The sequence below is a fragment of the Adiantum capillus-veneris genome, chromosome 28 (genome assembly GCF_014529385.1).
Source record: "Adiantum capillus-veneris isolate H3 chromosome 28, ASM1452938v2, whole genome shotgun sequence".
Classification (NCBI taxonomy): Eukaryota; Viridiplantae; Streptophyta; class Polypodiopsida; order Polypodiales; family Pteridaceae; genus Adiantum; species Adiantum capillus-veneris.
The window spans coordinates 59037154-59054871 of record NC_140958.1 but is presented as its reverse complement, the minus strand read 5'-3'; the positions used below and the strand labels follow the sequence as shown (position 1 = coordinate 59054871).

At 41.8% G+C, this 17718-nt stretch overlaps 3 protein-coding genes and 1 pseudogene across 3 annotated transcripts; 3 read left to right on the top strand and 1 right to left on the bottom strand.

The window, feature by feature from the left end:
- Window positions 1–8467: 8467 nt before the first annotated feature.
- LOC147420511 (uncharacterized) lies at window positions 8468–13498 on the bottom strand (annotated as a pseudogene).
- Window positions 13499–13896: 398 nt separating this feature from the next.
- LOC147420510 (uncharacterized) lies at window positions 13897–14760 on the top strand. The gene is made up of 4 exons (XM_086504552.1): window positions 13897–13931; window positions 14022–14330; window positions 14411–14646; window positions 14726–14760. Exons 1-4 carry the CDS (start codon window positions 13897–13899, stop codon window positions 14758–14760), a joined length of 615 nt encoding a protein of 204 aa, XP_086360678.1.
- A 254-nt stretch (window positions 14761–15014) lies between these two features.
- Window positions 15015–15628, top strand: LOC147420509 (uncharacterized). The gene is made up of 2 exons (XM_086505143.1): window positions 15015–15229; window positions 15307–15628. Exons 1-2 carry the CDS (start codon window positions 15015–15017, stop codon window positions 15626–15628), a joined length of 537 nt encoding a protein of 178 aa, XP_086361269.1.
- A 909-nt stretch (window positions 15629–16537) lies between these two features.
- On the top strand, window positions 16538–17470 carry LOC147420508 (uncharacterized). Its single transcript, XM_086504081.1, has one exon. It carries the CDS (start codon window positions 16538–16540, stop codon window positions 17468–17470), a length of 933 nt encoding a protein of 310 aa, XP_086360207.1.
- The last annotated feature ends 248 nt before the right edge of the window (window positions 17471–17718 follow it).

The window sequence follows — 17718 nt, the reverse complement described above, 5'->3', positions numbered from 1 at the left end:
TTCTGAGGTTTAGTGCCGCTTCGGGTCACTTTTTGGTCATGCGGATCATATGGACCTGTCGAGCATGTCGAGATGATCCTACCCATAAATTTTGGTAGCATTTGGTCGCTGTTTTGCCGATTTCCCATTTGGTGGCCTCTTGTGGGTTTCTGGGAATTAGGGTTTTTCCCGATGGTCTTCCACTACCTTTGGCTATCCAGGATTGGTATCCTAGACTAGGGTAAGCTGCCGATGAAGTCTTGTTGCTTTCGGGTTAGCCGTTAGGCCGCCGTCTCTACTTGCAGGTCTCTACCGCTCGCTTTGTGTGTGACCTCTACGCTAGTTTTCGCGACATAATGACAAACATGCGCGAAAAGCTCAAGGTGGTGAGCCTACCTCTCATGTCTGGAGCTGGTCGGGTAGACGTGCGCGTCGTAGAAGCTGCTAGAAGGTCGATCCGCTCTAGGTGGCAGAAGCTCTCTCCACAAAGTCAATAGTGAGAATGAGCTAAAAATGGAGTGAAAAATTCTTATAATGGAGGTCCCTGAACCACTTTTCATGAAATTTGACATGTGCTCCTATCTTCCTGCGAGATGCAATTTAGGCTCAAAAATTTCTTGATTTGGACTCCATTTGCTCTGTTTACCAGAAATTTGTCATTTCGGTCAAAACCTGGCCAAAACACGCTTTACGCTCCAGTCTCATAATTGCACCCCCACTGTACCATAGGTTGTCCTTTAGTCACTGGTCATCCCCATATTTTTTGTTTTTTCATTACGACTGTTCTTCACCTACTTTTTGTATTTTTGAAGTTTTTCTGCCGAAAATTAGCAAAATAAAAAGGAAAATAGCAAATCAAACCCAAAAAATTCCCAAAAATCATAATAGATCACAAACATCACCGCAACACATTATATACACTCACATGCAATTTTTATGGCTGGATTTCTCCGTTTTACCAATATTTTGCTTGAAAAATGGTTATTTCTACTTATATACACACACCTAGGGGCTTGATTTGGCGTTTGGCCCCCTATACCTGTAGCTTCATGCTGTATAAGGGCATCTATACTTGGGTTACTCCAAAAAATCTCGTAATCAAACGTCAACCCTTAAAATAGTCGAAAATCATGCCCTTTTTTGTTGTTTCTGTTATTGGTTCCGCATTGAGAATGCCTCCCCCCCTCCTAGCCGGAGTCCTCGCAGACTACAAGGTTTCGCGTCGGAGTATGTGCCGTGCATAGGTTGAAAAAGTTGTGCTAATGCTTGGCTGATTAATGTGGCCCTATTTTATGCATACTCGGTCAGTGCATGGAAAAATTAATGCTGTGCAAGAGAACGGAATAAGCAAGATGCTTATTGGCATTCGCCGTCGAGGCTTCCTGCTTTCTTTGCAAGTAGTAGCTGTAACTCTACTGCTCTCTGTTTAATTGTCTTTTTGGCAAGAGGCAATTGCTTTGCCGACACTTTTGATGGAGTCGTAGCTGTTTCTGAGGATAGAATTGGTTGGGATGTGATAGCTATGGGCCTTATGGCCTTGGATTTCCATTGGTAGTTTGGTGCTGCCGACTTTTGTAGATGGTTTGGCACTTTCTTGTTTGCCACAAGTTTGTCTGTCATCGGCCTCCACATATATCTGTTCTCCTTGTTGACCTACAGATGTCTGCTTTCCATTGGTGCTTGTACCGTAGGGATTTCCTTTGGCTTTTGCTTTGGTATCCAAATGTGAGTGACATTTGGGTTATGGCTAAGCATTTTCTTTGGGATCCATATCTGTTTTATGACCTTGGTTTTGGGTTGCACCGCCTGCTTTGTTGGAATCCAGTTGTCACATTGGTTTTTTTTCGCCATTGCATTTCTATCCTTCCGCATCCATACTCGTTTACCTTCTGTTGGTAGCCTAGATTTTTGCATTGTGGCCAGTGACTTCAGCTGTCTGTGATTAGCATGGTTGGCTTTTACCTGGTTGTTGGTCTCAGGTTTCATGGTGGTCTTTGATGGTATTTTTTCTTTTGTCTCTGTTGCCAGTGATTGCATGGCTTGCAGTTTATCATGATGGTATTGCTGAGCAAAAGCTATCACCTGTTGTTCATGTTCGTGCTGAATTTTGACCGCCTTTGCTTTCCAGTCTATCTGGACATTGTATGCTTTTTGTCAAGGTTGCCCTAGCATCATTGGGTGTTGTGTGCTTTCATCTGTCACCACATAGAATTTGTGTGGGTAAATATATTGATGTAGTTGTACATGCAATATAGCCCATCCTAATGTTTTCAATGGGTGTGATGTGCTACTTTCTAGCACTTGGGGGGTAGGATGAAGTTGATCTGTGACTTTGAGCTATTGGTATAATTCGTAAGAGATCAAATTTGCTTGAGCACCCGAATCAAGCAAGGCTGTTGATTCAACTTGATTGTTGCCCACTTTGACTGTAATTATTGGCTCTACTATTTTCTCCTCCAAGTTCATCAGTCGAATGGCATTGATTCTCAATGGTGGTTTACTTTGTTGTTGTTGTCGCAGAAGCCGTCTTTTTGCAATGCGTTCTTGTGCTTCGGCTTGAGCTTCCTCCCGTACTCTCTCTTTTTCCTTCATTCTTTTCTTTCCTTGATGAATTTATTGGAGCATCTCCTGTGTGAGGGGTAGAAGATATCTCCTCAGTTGACACCCACTAATCTTGTTTGGCATTTCTTCACATGCTAATGTAGCAAGCTTGACAGCTCCACTTTGTGATAGATCATGAATCACAAATGGTCCCATCCCTCACTTTTTAAGTTTCTTGGCATGGTGCTTCAAGGTATAAACAAGTACGTAATCACCTGTTTTGAACTCTTTGGTACGCACATGTTTGTCAAAAAATTCCTTTTGTCTTCTCTTTTTAGCATAGATTGAAGCGACAGCTCGTAAGCAGAGTTCATCTAGCTTTTCAAGATCATTAATTCTTGAAGAGAGTTCATGCCCTGTCAATTCCAAACTTGTTGCTACTCGTAGAGTTGGGATTAAAAACTCTATGGGTAGTATAGCATTTAGCCCAAACACCATGTTGTATGTGTTGTTCCTATTGATGTTTTGTAAGCTACCCTGTATGCCCATAGTGTTGAGTGTAGTTGCTGATCCCAATCGGTTCTTGATTCTGACCCTATTTTAGTGAGAACCGTGCATAGTGTTTTATTTGTGGCCTCAGTTTGCCCATTGGCATGTGGATGGTATGGTGCTGATTTCCTATGTATGACCATGAATTCCTCTAGAATGACCATGAATTCCTCAACGACTTCATTGAGGAAGTGTGTTCCACGATCACTGACAATTTCTATTGGTAAATCGTGACGTACAAAAACATTCTCATACAAAAATTGAGCCGTGGTGCGTGCATCAGCTTTTTGTGTTGCTTTGGCTTCGACCCATTTTGTGAGATAGTCCGTAGCCACAATGATATATTGGGTATGGGTGCGATATGTAGGGGGTGATATAGGTCCCACAAAATCAATGCCCCATTTTGCAAATGCTCTTGCCCCCATCATTGGGCGTAATGGCATCTCATCTCTTTTTATTGGTATCTTGGTGCGTTAACATGCATCACAACGCTTTACAAACTCATCGGCATCCATGTGCAATGTAGGCCACCAAATTCCTGCGGTTAAGACAATTTTTGTCGTCTTATCGCCCGAAAAATGGCCTCCACTTACTCCGCTATGTGCATGTTCGAGAATCAGCAGGTATTCGCTTTCACTTGCACAGATTCTAAGTTGATTGTCCTTTCCCCGCTTATAGAGTTGATTTCCAATTAACTGAAAGTCACGAGCTTCCAGCTCTATAGACTTTTCCCGTGCTCTTGTAATGTTCTCAGGGAACGTTCTAGTGGTTAGGAAGTCAATGATATATTGACTCCATGCAGGTGCTATGTTCACCCGAAACAAAGTTGCGTGATCCACTAGTCGCTTAGCACTACATACTGTACGATTGGTAACATAAGAATGTGTATCCGCATACATAGTGGGGCGGTCCAGGGCGGGCAACAAGAAGAGCGGCCTCTAAACACCCTTCGAGGCTCCCGTGCTGCTCAATTGGGGCTAGGGCAAGCACAATCAGAGACAACAACAACCCACATCCAGAAACCAAACAAAAAAAGGGGCACCACCTAGTTGTAGATGCGAACTAGGACGCACGTGATATCTCCTTGTACTCAAACGCACAAAATAGGGGAATGCAAGATAGCCACACACACCAAACACAAACATTCACCACGCCAGAGAAAGGTGAAGAGCACAAATCAACTTGAGCAACTCAGTCTTAGCCTTAAAGACTAGATGCACACAAAGCTTGATGAGAAATAGAGGGACAACACAAAACTTGACCTTGTTGCCAATGCACAAATTGTCTTAGGGTCACGGGAGCCCTCTCACCGAGCACCCTCTTACAATTTACCTTTTAGGCAAACAATTCAACAAGCCCTCAAACCACCAAGCATGAAATGGCACAACAAACTTCAAGGACAATATACCTTCAACCACCTGATGAGCCAACTTATCAAGTCAATTTGGAGAGAAGAGTCGTAGTTGCAGCATACAATTGCACCCAAAACTATGAATCTTATTTATGGACAAGAGTAGGCTACAAGTGTGATTGCAGAGTATAGTATCACTCCACTCCTCTAGATGGCATAACTAACTTCAAGCTTCTCCATGCACCTATGTGTAGTGATGGAATAGAGCACTCACAATGCACACACTCTACACAACTAGGCTTGAAGAGTGGTGTGTTATGTGTTGAGAATGGTGTGGTGTAGTGTGATCAGGTGATAATTTACAAGGGAGAGAAGGGCTCTATTTATAGGTTTAAGAAGCCCCGATTAGGATTAGGCCTAATCAAGTTTATTTGAAGGAATAAAAGATTATGCATATTTTTATTTTTTTTAATGAGGGTGGGTGGCCGTTGAGCGATCCCATGAGAGCGAGCAACTATTACCATCAAGAATCTAAGTGCAATAGGAGCGAGCGGCATGCACAAAAAATCCTAATTGGAGGGAGATGGCAAGTTTGGTGAGAAACCTATATATTGCTCATGAGTTAAATAGAGTAAGACATTCTACATGTCTATAAAAGCTAGAGAGCCATAAAACACTGTAAGAGAGTCAACCAACTCCCAAGTCCATTATATAACATTTTCATAGAGCGTATTTGGCATACATGTCAACCAAGGCAATGCCAAGCACTAAATCGTTTGTCAATAGCCCTTGACTAACAATATCATCTGAATTATTTCGCCCATATTAGTTGAGCAAGGCAATGCCAAGCATGACATCGTTTTTCAGTAATGCATGACTAACTATATCATTGGAATTCTTTCACCCATAATAGCCTCTTGCATAATGCCACATGTCCTTCAAATGCAAGCATAGGTGACCGCATTTGGAGAGATGTCCTCGCAGTGCATATGCTAAAAACAACCCTAAGCTTTTTGACCTTTCCCGGGTTGGGCATATGTTGTAGTCAGTGCACTCCATGAGACGACATACTTGACAAGCAACTCCTCGACCACCTTTTGTTCTTGCAGAGGTAGAGCACATTTGGCATACACGTCGACCAAGGCAATTCCAAGAAAGACATCCTTTTTCAATAGCCCTTGACTAACAATATCATCTGAACTATTTTGCCCATATTAGTGTCTTGCGTAATGGCATAGCGGCCGTGAAGATGCAAGATTAGGTGATCGCATTTGGAGAGGCGTCCTTGCATTGCATATGCTCAAAACAGCCCTAAGCTTCCTCGCCTTTTTCGCTTATGTTGGGCATATCCGTAGTCAATGCACTCCATGAGACGACATCCCAAACAAGATCAGCCCCAAATCAACCTAAAGAATTAGCGTTTTTAGCCCAAAAAAACAGCCCCAGATCAGCCCCAAATCCGCCACCAAATCAGCCTAAAAAATTAGCGTTTTTAGACTAAGAAAACAGCCCCAAATCAGCTACCAAATCAACCTAAAAAATTAGCGTTTTTAGCCCAAAAAAACAGCCCCAGATCAGCCCCAATCCGCCATCAAAGCAGCCCAAATTACAGCATTTTTAGCTCCTAGTTTTGGACTTTCCCGTGTTGGGCATATCTCGCAATTAGTGCACTACATGAGATGACATACCTGACAAGCAACTCCTCGACCACCTTTGGTGCTTGCTGAGGTGGAGCACGTTTCGCTTACATGTTGACCAAGACAATGCAAAGCACGACATCTTTTTCCATAAATGTTTGACTAACAATATGATCAAAATTCTTTCACCCATATTAGCCTCTTGCATAATGCCACATGTCTTGAAGATGCAAGTGTAGACGATCGCATTTGGAGAGACGTCCTTGCATTGCATATGCTGAAAACAGTGCTAAGCTTCCTCGCCTTTCCCTCTCGTGTTGGGCATATCCCGCAGTCAATGCACTCCATGAGACGACATCCAGACAAGATCAGTCCCTAATCAACCACCAAATCAGCCCTAAAACTTAGCGTTTTTAGCCTCTAAATGATCCATCAAATCAGCCCAAAAAATCAGCGTTTTTAGCTCCTATTCTTGGCCTTTCCTGTGTTGAGAATATCACGCAATCAGTGCATTCCATGAGAAGTCCTCGCATTGCATATGCTAAAAACAACCCTAAGCTTTTTGGCCTTTTTCGTGTTGGGCATATCCCACAATTAGTGCACTCCATGAGACGACATCCTTGACAAGCAACTCCTCGACCACCTTTTGTGCTTGTTGAGGTAGAGCACATTTGGCATACACGTCGACCAAGGCAATTCCAAGAAAGACATCGTTTTTCAATAGCCCTTGACTAACAATATCATCTGAACTATGTTGCCCATATTAGTGTCTTGCGTAATGGCATAGCGTCCATGAAGATACAAGATTAGGTGATCGCATTTGGAGAGGCGTCCTTGCATTGCATATGCTCAAAACAGCCCTAAGCTTCCTCGCCTTTTTCGCTTATGTTGGGCATATCCGTAGTGAATGCACTCCATGAGACGACATCCCAGACAAGATCAGCCACCAAATCAGCCTAAAGAATTAGCGTTTTTAGCCCAAAAAAACAGCCCCAAATCCGCCACCGAATCAGCCTAGAAAATTAGCGTTTTTAGACCAAGAAAACAGCCCCACATCAGCCCTAAATCAGCTACCGAATCAACCTAAAAAATTAGCGTTTTTAGCCCAAAAAAACAGCCCCAAATCCGCCATCAAAACAACCCAAAATTACAGCAATTTTTAGCTCCCTGTTTTGGACTTTCCCGTGTTGGGCATATCTCGCAATTAGTGCACTATATGAGATGGCATACCTGATAAGCAACTCCTCGACCACCTTTGGTGCTTGCTGAGGTGGAGCACATTTCGCTTACATGTTGACCAAGGCAATGCCAAGCACGACATCTTTTTCCAGAAATGTTTGCCTAACAATATGATCGAAATTCTTTCACCCATATTAGCCTCTTGCATAATGCCACATGTCTTGAAGATGCATGTGTAGACGATCGCATTTGGAGAGACGTCCTTGCATTGCATATGCTGAAAACAGTCCTAAGCTTCCTCGCCTTTCCCTCTCGTGTTGGGCATATCCCGCAGTCAATGCACTCCATGAGACGACATCCAGACAAGATCAGTCCCTAATCAACCACCAAATCAGCCCTAAAACTTAGCGTTTTAAGCCTCTAAATGATCCATCAAATCAGCCCAAAAAATCAGCGTTTTTAGCTCCTATTCTTGGCCTTTCCTGTGTTGAGAATATCATGCAATCAGTGCATTCCATGAGAAGTCCTCGCATTGCATATGCTAAAAACAGCCCTAAAGCTTTTTGGCCTTTTTCGTGTTGGGCATATCCCGCAATCAGTGCACTCCATGAGACGACATCCCTGACAAGCAACTCCTCGACCACCTTTTGTGCTTGCTGAGATAGAGCACATTTGGCATACACGTCGACCAAGGCAATTCCAAGAAAGACATCGTTTTTCAATAGCCCTTGACTAACAATATCATCTGAACTATTTTGCCCATATTAGTGTCTTGCGTAATGGCATATGCCGTGAAGATGCAAGATTAGGTGATCGCATTTGGAGAGGCGTCATTGCATTGCATATGCTCAAAACATCCCTAAGCTTCCTCGCCTTTTTCGCTTATGTTGGGCATATCCGTAGTCAATGCACTCCATGAGACGACACCCCAGACAAGATCAGCCCCAAATCAGCCTAAAGAATTAGCATTTTTAGCCCAAAAAACAGCCCCAAATCCGCCACCAAATCAGCCTAAAGAATTAGCGTTTTTAGCCCCAAAAAACAGCCCCATATCAGCCCCAAATCCGCCACCAAATCAGCCTACAAAATTAGCGATTTTAGCCCAAAAAAACAGCCCCAGATTAGCCCCAAATCAGCCTAAAGAATTAGCGTTTTTATCCCAAAAAAACAGCCCCATCAAGCACACGAGTACCATATCCGATTGTTCTTATACAACCATCAAACACACGAGTACCATATTCGACCGTTCTTATACAACCATAAAAGAAAGGTAGTTTTGAAGAAATCTACAACACTGCCAGTGAGTCTAAGTTTGAGCACAATCATCTAAGAGAATAGCAAAAAGAAAATGTGAAGCTTGGCTGGATCCAATCTTCAACTACATTGCGACCCTTTAAAATCAATCCATCTGCAAAAAAATACACAATTGCTTAATACATACCCTCTTGTCAATCAACTTATAATTTTCAACGAACCTACTCCTAACATACCTTGACTCCAAATGGCTTCAACAAGCGATCATATATGCGCTCATCCCTCTCAAACATAATGACATGTCTATCCATGAAGCCAGTTGCCAAGCCAAGTGTACCCGTGCCAGCAAATATGTCAAGGACTACATCCTGTGGACGGCTAAAAAGTGCGATTATGTACTTCACAAGCTTTTGACCTCTTTGACAACCACCCCTCCATGGCTTTCCTTTCCTCTTTACTAAATCTGCTTCAGGTACTCTGACATTGAATACACATTTTACTTACTTTAATGGCATATATATATATAAATGATGGATTAGGCATATAAACAAGTAAATGATAGAGTCAACTCACATATCGAAGATAAGGTCCTGTCCAAATTGAAGGTCACCACCAAGTTTCAATTCTGGCAACTGATCATGATGTATACGATACACACAAGTTGTCGAACAACGAACAAAAGCAAACAAGATCAAGCAATTCACCTATTCAAATAGAAAGGTTTATGTCATACATGTCATTAAAGAATAGGATGCCACACTAAATTCTATTGCACATTAAATCAAGAATCAATTACTTGTACCTGTGTGACAATGGGTCCCAACCTCTTTCCAATAGGTGGTGTGCATCTCACAACCTGACGATGATATATCTTAAACCCTTTTTGCTTGCCAGCTTGCTCGACTTTCACCCCTTCCTCCATGGTGTACAAACAAACAAAAAACCCCCTATCACTCAAGCATGAGTCTGCAAGCTGAAATGTGGTGTCATACAGGTTATCCACTATCTTGTTCCAAAACGGAACTTTATTGCAAAAGCATCCCTCGACAGCCACGTTAGATGGAAAATCTGCAAATATGAGGTCTATGCACAAGTCTAGCTGAGTGCCCTTCAGAGTGCCTTGGCTACAAACTACATTGAAGGCCTCTAACACCTCAAGCCCCATTTGCTCTGCTTGTTGGGGATATTCAATAATATGAACAAGCTCTTCAACAGAAATGTTGAAAACGTAAATAGTGCCTACAAATCAAAGCTTTTAGATTTAAGAAAATGTATCAACAATCACAACACTCCATGGATCATATTAGATAGACAAAGCAAAGGCATCAACACTACCTGTAGGTTCCAATGTTTCATTGATTATGTCATCATTTTCTCTTAGCCCTCCACTGCTACTTGCGCTTTGATGTTGCCCTTGCATCTTGCCATCCTCTAAGCCTTGTTTGCTTGTAATGCCCTATGTACGACTTCCCTACCAAGATTTATAGGAAGTGTCTTACGAAATGATGCTGATGCAATGGATGCTACTACTTGAGAAGTTGCTGTCGTCTCCTCTTCCAGGACACTATTCATAGTAGTTGTAAGCTGAAGGGCTGCTTTATGTTGCTGAAATAATTCCAACTCCTCATCCGGAACATGGTTCTTAACCATGTCTAGCCACCACGGGCACTTGGCTTTCTCTATGGTGGACAAGGACTGCACAATCAACAACTATTATTTAGCATAATCTCCCTATGCATTAAGAGTTAACATAAAAAATGCAATGTAATGCATCGCTTACCCTTCCAAGCTTCACATCGGAATACATGAACGTAGGGTTATCTTCATATGTCCATACACTTGCCAAGGGGGGCATCTCATCAAGCATGTGTTGTGCAATCTCCTTGAGTAGCCATCTAAACACACACCAACTACTGAGTACTAGTTTAATGAGGACTAAAAAATTGAACCATACAAATTAACAAACCTATAAACAACTCGACGGGTTGCATTGTGTAATCCGGGTTGCTCATTCATGGCATTGGTCGACTTAATGCCACCTTCCACAACGCGAAATGCTCTATTGAAGTAATTTCTTCGGCAAAGCATGACAAAGTTGCTGAATCGATGTTCCAATGGCAGCCTTACTCGATCAGCATTTTGAATGTCTAGTAATAGACCTAGACCATATTGATTGACTTGCAACCAAAAGCAATACATGTGGAGCCAGTCCCTAACTTTAGCTTTGTCATTGGGAAGGCACTCCAAGGATCGAATTGATACTTGTGAGCTATCTAACAATTTCACAATGTGTGCCTTATCCACATCTGTTATGCAAGCATTTCCAATCATGTTGAGTTTCTCTTCAGTCGCAATATGCGCACTCAGTTCATGCCAAGGCAAGGACAGAGTAGCACACCAAAACTTCTCTCCATTTGCAGGATCTGCAATCCTTGCATACTTGGAGGTCTTTCCCCTATAGGTAATCTCCATCTTCTTTATCACCTTGGCCCTACCAGTTTCATCCATTCCCTTAGCCAACTCTTCAATCTTCTGTTCCATCTCATCCTTAAAGAGAAACCATGTCATTATTTGCACAGGGAGTGTAAACCAACTCCTTTTCCCCCAAGATGAAACAACCTGCATTTATTTCTCCACCCATGCTCTGTCTTCAATAGACAAACCATCCAAGAGAGTAGTCTTGTCGGCCTCTCCTAGCCTTCTCAATTGGAACAACCTATCTCCAAATGTGGTTGGCACATATGCATAATTGTTCATCCTGTAGCATTAAAACAAAAAAGAATATCAATAACTCCAAGACAACAATTAAAATTTTCAAGGAGAATAGTAGATGCCCAACATCATCTTACTTGTTCAATCTTGCCAAGGAAAACATTAATTCCCCCACATCAGTCTTTGCAAACTGCAAAAAGTGGCAGACCACAGAGCAATGTCTAGACAGGTCGTTCTCAAACCCTGTATTGCATAATTGTACAATTATATTAAAATAGTGCAATCAACACAACAAAAGTTCTTAAAGGAGATTAAGTTAAAGAATACCTTGTCTAATGCATTCCATCCATGCATGCAGACGATTGTTGCCATCTAGGACATGGACCATCTTTCCTTTCAAGTAGGGTCCCCACTCTGTCTCTAAATCAAGGGACCTCTCAAATCTTTCATTAATTGTTTTCCAGCAGTCATCCCAAGAATCTATCCTTTCTTGAGTGATTGGTGTCTCCTCCCCCTCTATATCAATAATGGAGACAGTAAAGGCTCCCTTGCTCTCAAGATATCCTCCCATCTTAATAAAACTTCTTGTGAGTGATCTTTCGGTGGAAGGGCTTACTTTTCTAATGGCTTCACTAGACAGTAACCTGCATAATGGGATCGTAGGGGGTGGTCCAGAAAATGTGACTCTGATTCTTTCAAGGAATGCCTGTGGTGTAGAGATCTCAAGGATCTTACCAAACACCTCTAATTTTTTTCTTCTCCCCCCTGCAAGATTGGAGATATTCTGGCCTTCTATCACCTCATCATCTTGTTGCCCCTCAGTCACCTCATCATCATGTTGCCCCTCAGTCACCTCATCATCATGTTGCCCCTCCTCCTCATCATGTTGCCCCTCAGTCACCTCATCATCACGTTGCCCCTTAGTCACCTGGTCATGTTTCTCAACTACCACCTCCTCACTCTGATCATCTTCCTGAGTTCTCTGAGTATTAGCTCCCTACTCCTCTCTCTCAATAGCAACTTGATCCACTACCTTCTCAACGTTTTCTTGCTCCAAGTCATGAACAATACTATCAACCAACTCCTCAGCACCACCATTTTCCTCAACATCTTCAGCATCCTTTTGAATTACTTGAGAATGCTCTTGATTACCTGCTCTTGCAATTGACCTATTGAAGTTGTCCTGCTTTGATGGTCTACCTCTTCTCTTGTATGTTGCTCCAGAATCCCCTGCACCCTGCACAATTTTCCTTCTCTTAGGCATAGTTACCATACTCATAATATCTGCCTCACACTTACCATCCTCACAATTCTATCTTGTGAAGTGCATAAACACTTTGAAAGAATGAAAATTCTCGATTATATGAAATCTACTTAAAAGCCATATGAATGACTGAATCGGACACATTGGAAAGGACAACATCAGCCATTAACTAAATTATGGGTAGTTGTGTTGCGTTAGAGTCATTATGGCAAGTTAAAATCATTACGGTCGACACATTTATCACCACGAATCTCGCTCCATCCATTAACTAAATTATGGGTAGTTGTGGTGTGTTAGAGTCATTATGGCGAGTTGAAATCATTACAGCTGGCACATTTATCACTTTACAAATCTCGCACCACCTCTATACTACCACTTATCATTTTGCTCTTCTCCATTCTCCTGGAGCTTTATGTGAAGAATCTATCTGTTCTTTCTGCAAACATGTAAGTGACTCTGTGTGTGTGTGTGTGTGTGTGTGTGTGTGTGTTCTCCATTCGCAGTCACGCTGACCCCTCCTGGCTTTGCTCTCCAGTTCTCCATCGACAACTCACACCCTGCATCTCACGCTGTTTGAGGTGTTAAGGGAGCTTTACTATACACAGTGTCTCTCATAGGAGCTCTCTCTCTCTCTCTCTCTCTCTCTCTCTCTCTCTCTCTCTCTCTCTCTCTCTCTCTCTCTCTCTCTCTCTCTCTCTCTCTCTCTCTGAGCTCTATTGCTACCACGAACTAGTAGTGATGCAAGATTCAACAGTGCTACCACCTGCTCAATACACACAGCAACAACTCAATACACACAGCAACAGGAATCTTCCATTCCTCTCACACCTACGCTCAACTCAAATGCTCTCATTTGCTGTCAAATTCACCTTCTCTTTTCTCAGATCTTTAAGCGCGCTCAACGTGCTTAAAGATTTGAGAAAGATGGTCCTTAAATCAAAAGGTTAAGCTTACCTTTGCTGTTTTCTTGGGGCTTAAGGGGTGGAAGTATTTGGCCAGTGGCGACGTTTGCAAGAACCTTGCCTTCCTCATGGCATTGAAAAGGATGGAAACCAGGCAAACAATATGAACGATTAAGAATAAGCAGTGTGCATTTCAAAAGTTGAACATTTGAAGGGCAATAAAAATGTTTTGAAAAGTTAGAATATAATTAAAAAACCAAACTAACTTTCTTCAACCGTTTCTCCAGATTAACGTATTCTTAAACATGTCTCAAGATTAACATTTTTTAAACATTTCTCAGAATTTCATTTTTTTTTTTAAATTGGGATTGATAGTAGTGTTTTCGAATGTCTGTGAAATTATTAACTTTTACAACCATTTCACTAGATTAACGTTTTTTAAAACATTTCTCAAGATTAACATTTTTTAAGCATTTGTCAGAATTTCATTTTTAAAAAAAACTCGGATTGAGACAGTAGTGTTTTTGAATGAATGTGAAATTGTTAACTTTACAGAGTTGTTGGTACAGATTGACTTGACACGTGTTCAATTTACTCAAAATTATTAACTATGGATATGGTGTTGATTTGATTGAAAGTTCTCTTTTATGCAGGGAAGCTAAAATTTTCTTGCAATCTGTGTCCGGACAGTCCATCAACATTCCATTCATCCATGGAAAATGCCTCCTTCCCGTCAAGCTCCTGCAAGAGAAGTTGTGTGGTACAACTAGGGTCATTGTCGAGGCTCTTGTTCAGGAGGGACAAGAGTTTAATGTTTTGGCACCTCTTCCCACCTATGCGGGGATTTATATGGAGGCATACTTCATCTTGGAGGAATCATTATCTAAAAATTACACTACAAGACTAGAAGACATCTTTCAGACCCCTGAGTCATCTCCAATTGGTCCATCACCTGCACCAATGTAAGTGCATGTAAGTCCAAGATCATTTTGGAAGGTTTGAATTTGAACAATTCTTCACTATTTTTTTTTCTCTCTTGCAGACAAATTGATGATGATGAGGAAAATGAAGATCATGTTGAATTTGATAAGCTAGATGAAGAAACTCTAAATTTTGAGACAACAGTTTCTGCATTCCAGATCATCCGTACACTCCCTCCCAATGATGTGCTTCACACTATTATGCAAGAGTGTGAATACAAGGGCAAGGTCAAAGATCTACCAAAAACCTACCAAGAATTCTGCATCTATGAAATGATTGAGGGGAAGTCAATGGAGGGTATGGAGCAAAAGTATGAGGGAAATTTGTGGACAAAACCACAAACTCAGACAAGAACTCAAACATCTTTTGTCCTTAGGAAGAGTTTTTGTGGAGGGGTTTTCCAATGTATGAATGAGCGATGCTCATTTAGGAGCAGAACTAATCAAACTAACAAGCAACATTGGAATGGTCACTTGTCCAAGCTCCCAAAGAATGGCTGCCTAGCCATGGGGAGCTATGGAAATTTGGAATGCTTTTTTTGCAAGCATGTTCCCATGTGTGTGAAAGATTGTCCAGCAACAGTTTACTACTTTATGCCTAGGGATTCTTGCCATAGTAGGCTATTTATGCACCATGGCAAGCATAAACACATCATCCCTAAGGGAATGTCTAGAGCATCAATTCAGAACATAAAAGCCTTAGTAGCTAAGGCAGTGACAATGGACAATAGAGCAGGCCCTAGGAAGGTACAAATGATATTGGCTAGAGAGATGGTGCTCAAGGCCTTCACAGATGACAATATTACAAGTGGGGATTTTATAAGTGAGAAGGAGGTCCATGAGATGTCCCAAGAATTGCTTACCCTTGTCAACATGAAGAAGTAAGTTTTCAACTTATAAGCACCAAAACACTTGTATTCTTGAAAAATTGGTTCACCCATGATTATGTATGTTGTAGGGTAAAGCAAATGGTGATGCAGTGTAGAAGGACCACTCGACCAATGGGTGATGGATATGATGCAATTCTTGAACTAAAGAGAAAGTGCCACTTTCAATTCTTCCATGGCTCTCGATTTCCGTTGCCAGCATCAACATCACAAGAGCGGTCCTTCATATTCAAGATGTCTACTACTGGCCCAGGTCCAGGAGTAGATGTGGTCAGAAGGATGGATAGAGATGGACATGAAGACCTCCGATTATCATGGGTTTGTTTTGACCATGTCCATCAAATAGAAGGAGGCTGGCACACAATGGGAGCACATGTTTATGATCACACGTAAGTAACAAATAAGTATTAAAAAATAAATAAGTGGACGTGGATACTAATTGTGTAAACTATTGTATACCTTGGCTCATGGCTTTGTAATGTTATTAGGATTGGAGAGCTTCTAACTATTGCCACATGCGAGTTCAAAGAAGAGGATGAGGAAGCACAAATAATGTTTTGGGAATCTATGAACCAGGTTATGATTGAGCACACAGATAGGCCAGCCAATTTTCAAGGATTAATGTCAGATGAGGCAAGAGCAAATTGGAATGCAGTGAGATATGTGTTCGGGGACAAGAAGGAAATGGTGGGTAGGGAAAGGTCTTGTCTATGGCACTAGGAGGATAAGTTGAGGGTGCACACACAGAGGTATATCCACTCCCAGTACCAATCAAAGCATTAAGAGATGTGTGAGAAGTGGAGATTGTCTGAAACAACAGATGCGACACTCGAGCAATTTCGTAGGATTAGGAGATGGTGGGCAACAGGCAAGACAACAGATAAAAACATACCAAAGCTAGATAGTTGGTTGAGTCGGTGGCATTTCAGGGTTAGCCATTGGGGACATATGATGGTCAAGGATGGGGAGCCCATAATGAATGCATTGATTCCAAGGACCAACCTCTCTGAGAGAAAACATGCAAGTTGGTTGGCTGGAGAGGGGTACAAGAAAAAAATTAGTCTTTATGATGCATGTGTCACTGATCTTATTAATGCCTATCTTCAGTGTGCCCGGCGTCTAGCCTTCTTGGATGGTAAATATATTGGAGGGGGGCCAACATTGGAAATTTTAGTTGACAGAGCCATGTCAAGGATGCAGACTAGTCCATCACCAGCAGCCACCTCTAGGGCAGTGGATGATGCTTCCATGGGTACTCCAATGTTCAATAACAGAGTTAATTTCAAGGGTGAGAAGAGGACAATGCGTGCCAAGCGACCATTAATGGATATGGATACAAGCATTTGTAGCCACAGGCCTGAGTATAATTATGTCACGCAAGATAAGACGTCAAATGCAGCACATGAGCAACCATGCAGTGAATTGTTGCAAGCTCTAGAGCAAAATGTCCATGACACAAAGTGGGCTATTCGCAGGATACCAACATCAAGTAGAGTGGAGTGTAACCATTGGACAGCTGGTAAGAAGTGTGGATTGAGGCAGAGACCGGGAGACCCAACTCCATGTTTTTGGAGTGACTGTCAATTATCTTCTTGGCGGAAGCAAAAGTTTTGCTACTTTTGCAACACAGATGTGAGGCATACATGGAGAATGGTCACAAGCATCATACACCCACCAGAATGCGCTCCGCATGTTTGGCCTATTGCAAAGGGCACCAAACTCAACATCCAAGAAGCTTGTGCGCTTGTGAAGGCAGGATTTGAGATTGGAGTGTCAACGGAATCATTGATCCCCAAAGAAGTGCATCAGAGAGAGCCCCATGCCAACAAAAATGAAGATCAAAATTATCCCTATCGACCAGGGGTATCGAAGGCTGCCTATGCTCAAGTTAATGCAGCATTAGAAATGTCAGCAAAATTGACTGGAAGCCGCGTAGAAGTGGAAGGAGAGAAAGAGATTTTTACCATAGAACTACTGACAGGTCACAGTAGAGCCCCTACATCATGCATAGAAGTTATAATTCAGAATGTCCCATCTTTTTCGTGCATTGATTTTCAAGGCAGGTTGGCAAAAAAAGCATCCTTTCTTGCTTGCAAGCATCTTTATTTTGTGTACTTGATTGTACTTGGACAAGATGTCAACAACAACATGCATATCCATCAAGCACGAATTTCAAAGGCCATTCTTAAGGATATGCTAACAAAGGCAGTCAGAATCCAACCTAATCAGCTATAAGGGCTATAGCCTGGGTGATGTCTTATTTTGTTTTTGGAAGGGTAGACAAGATAGCAAAACCTATAGTCTATAGATCACTGCAGTTATTTAGTTCCTCCTACTTAGTGCATTTTGTAACCCACTCAGCACCTAATTTTTGAAATGAATCAGCATAAACTTTTTGTAAGAGGGAGGTACTAAAGATTTTTTTTTTCTAGGTTATTCCTTCAAGAATATGATAGATTTCATCCATAACATATTCAAAGAGT

What these genes read in the sequence shown, in the direction of transcription:
- LOC147420510 (XM_086504552.1), top strand. Translation starts at nt 13,897, where the DNA reads ATGAATGTGAAATTGTTAACTTTACAGAGTTGTTG. An exon ending in TTAACTTTACAGAGTTGTTG is followed by an intron (nt 13,932 to 14,021) that starts GTACAGATTGAC and finishes TCTTTTATGCAG; the next exon opens with GGAAGCTAAAATTTTCTTGC. An exon ending in TGAGGGGAAGTCAATGGAGG is followed by an intron (nt 14,647 to 14,725) that starts GTATGGAGCAAA and finishes TTTTGTCCTTAG; the next exon opens with GAAGAGTTTTTGTGGAGGGG.
- LOC147420509 (XM_086505143.1), top strand. Translation starts at nt 15,015, where the DNA reads ATGTCTAGAGCATCAATTCAGAACATAAAAGCCTTAGTAGCTAAGGCA. An exon ending in ACCCTTGTCAACATGAAGAA is followed by an intron (nt 15,230 to 15,306) that starts GTAAGTTTTCAA and finishes TGTATGTTGTAG; the next exon opens with GGTAAAGCAAATGGTGATGC.
- LOC147420508 (XM_086504081.1), top strand. Translation starts at nt 16,538, where the DNA reads ATGCGTGCCAAGCGACCATTAATGGATATGGATACAAGCATTTGTAGC.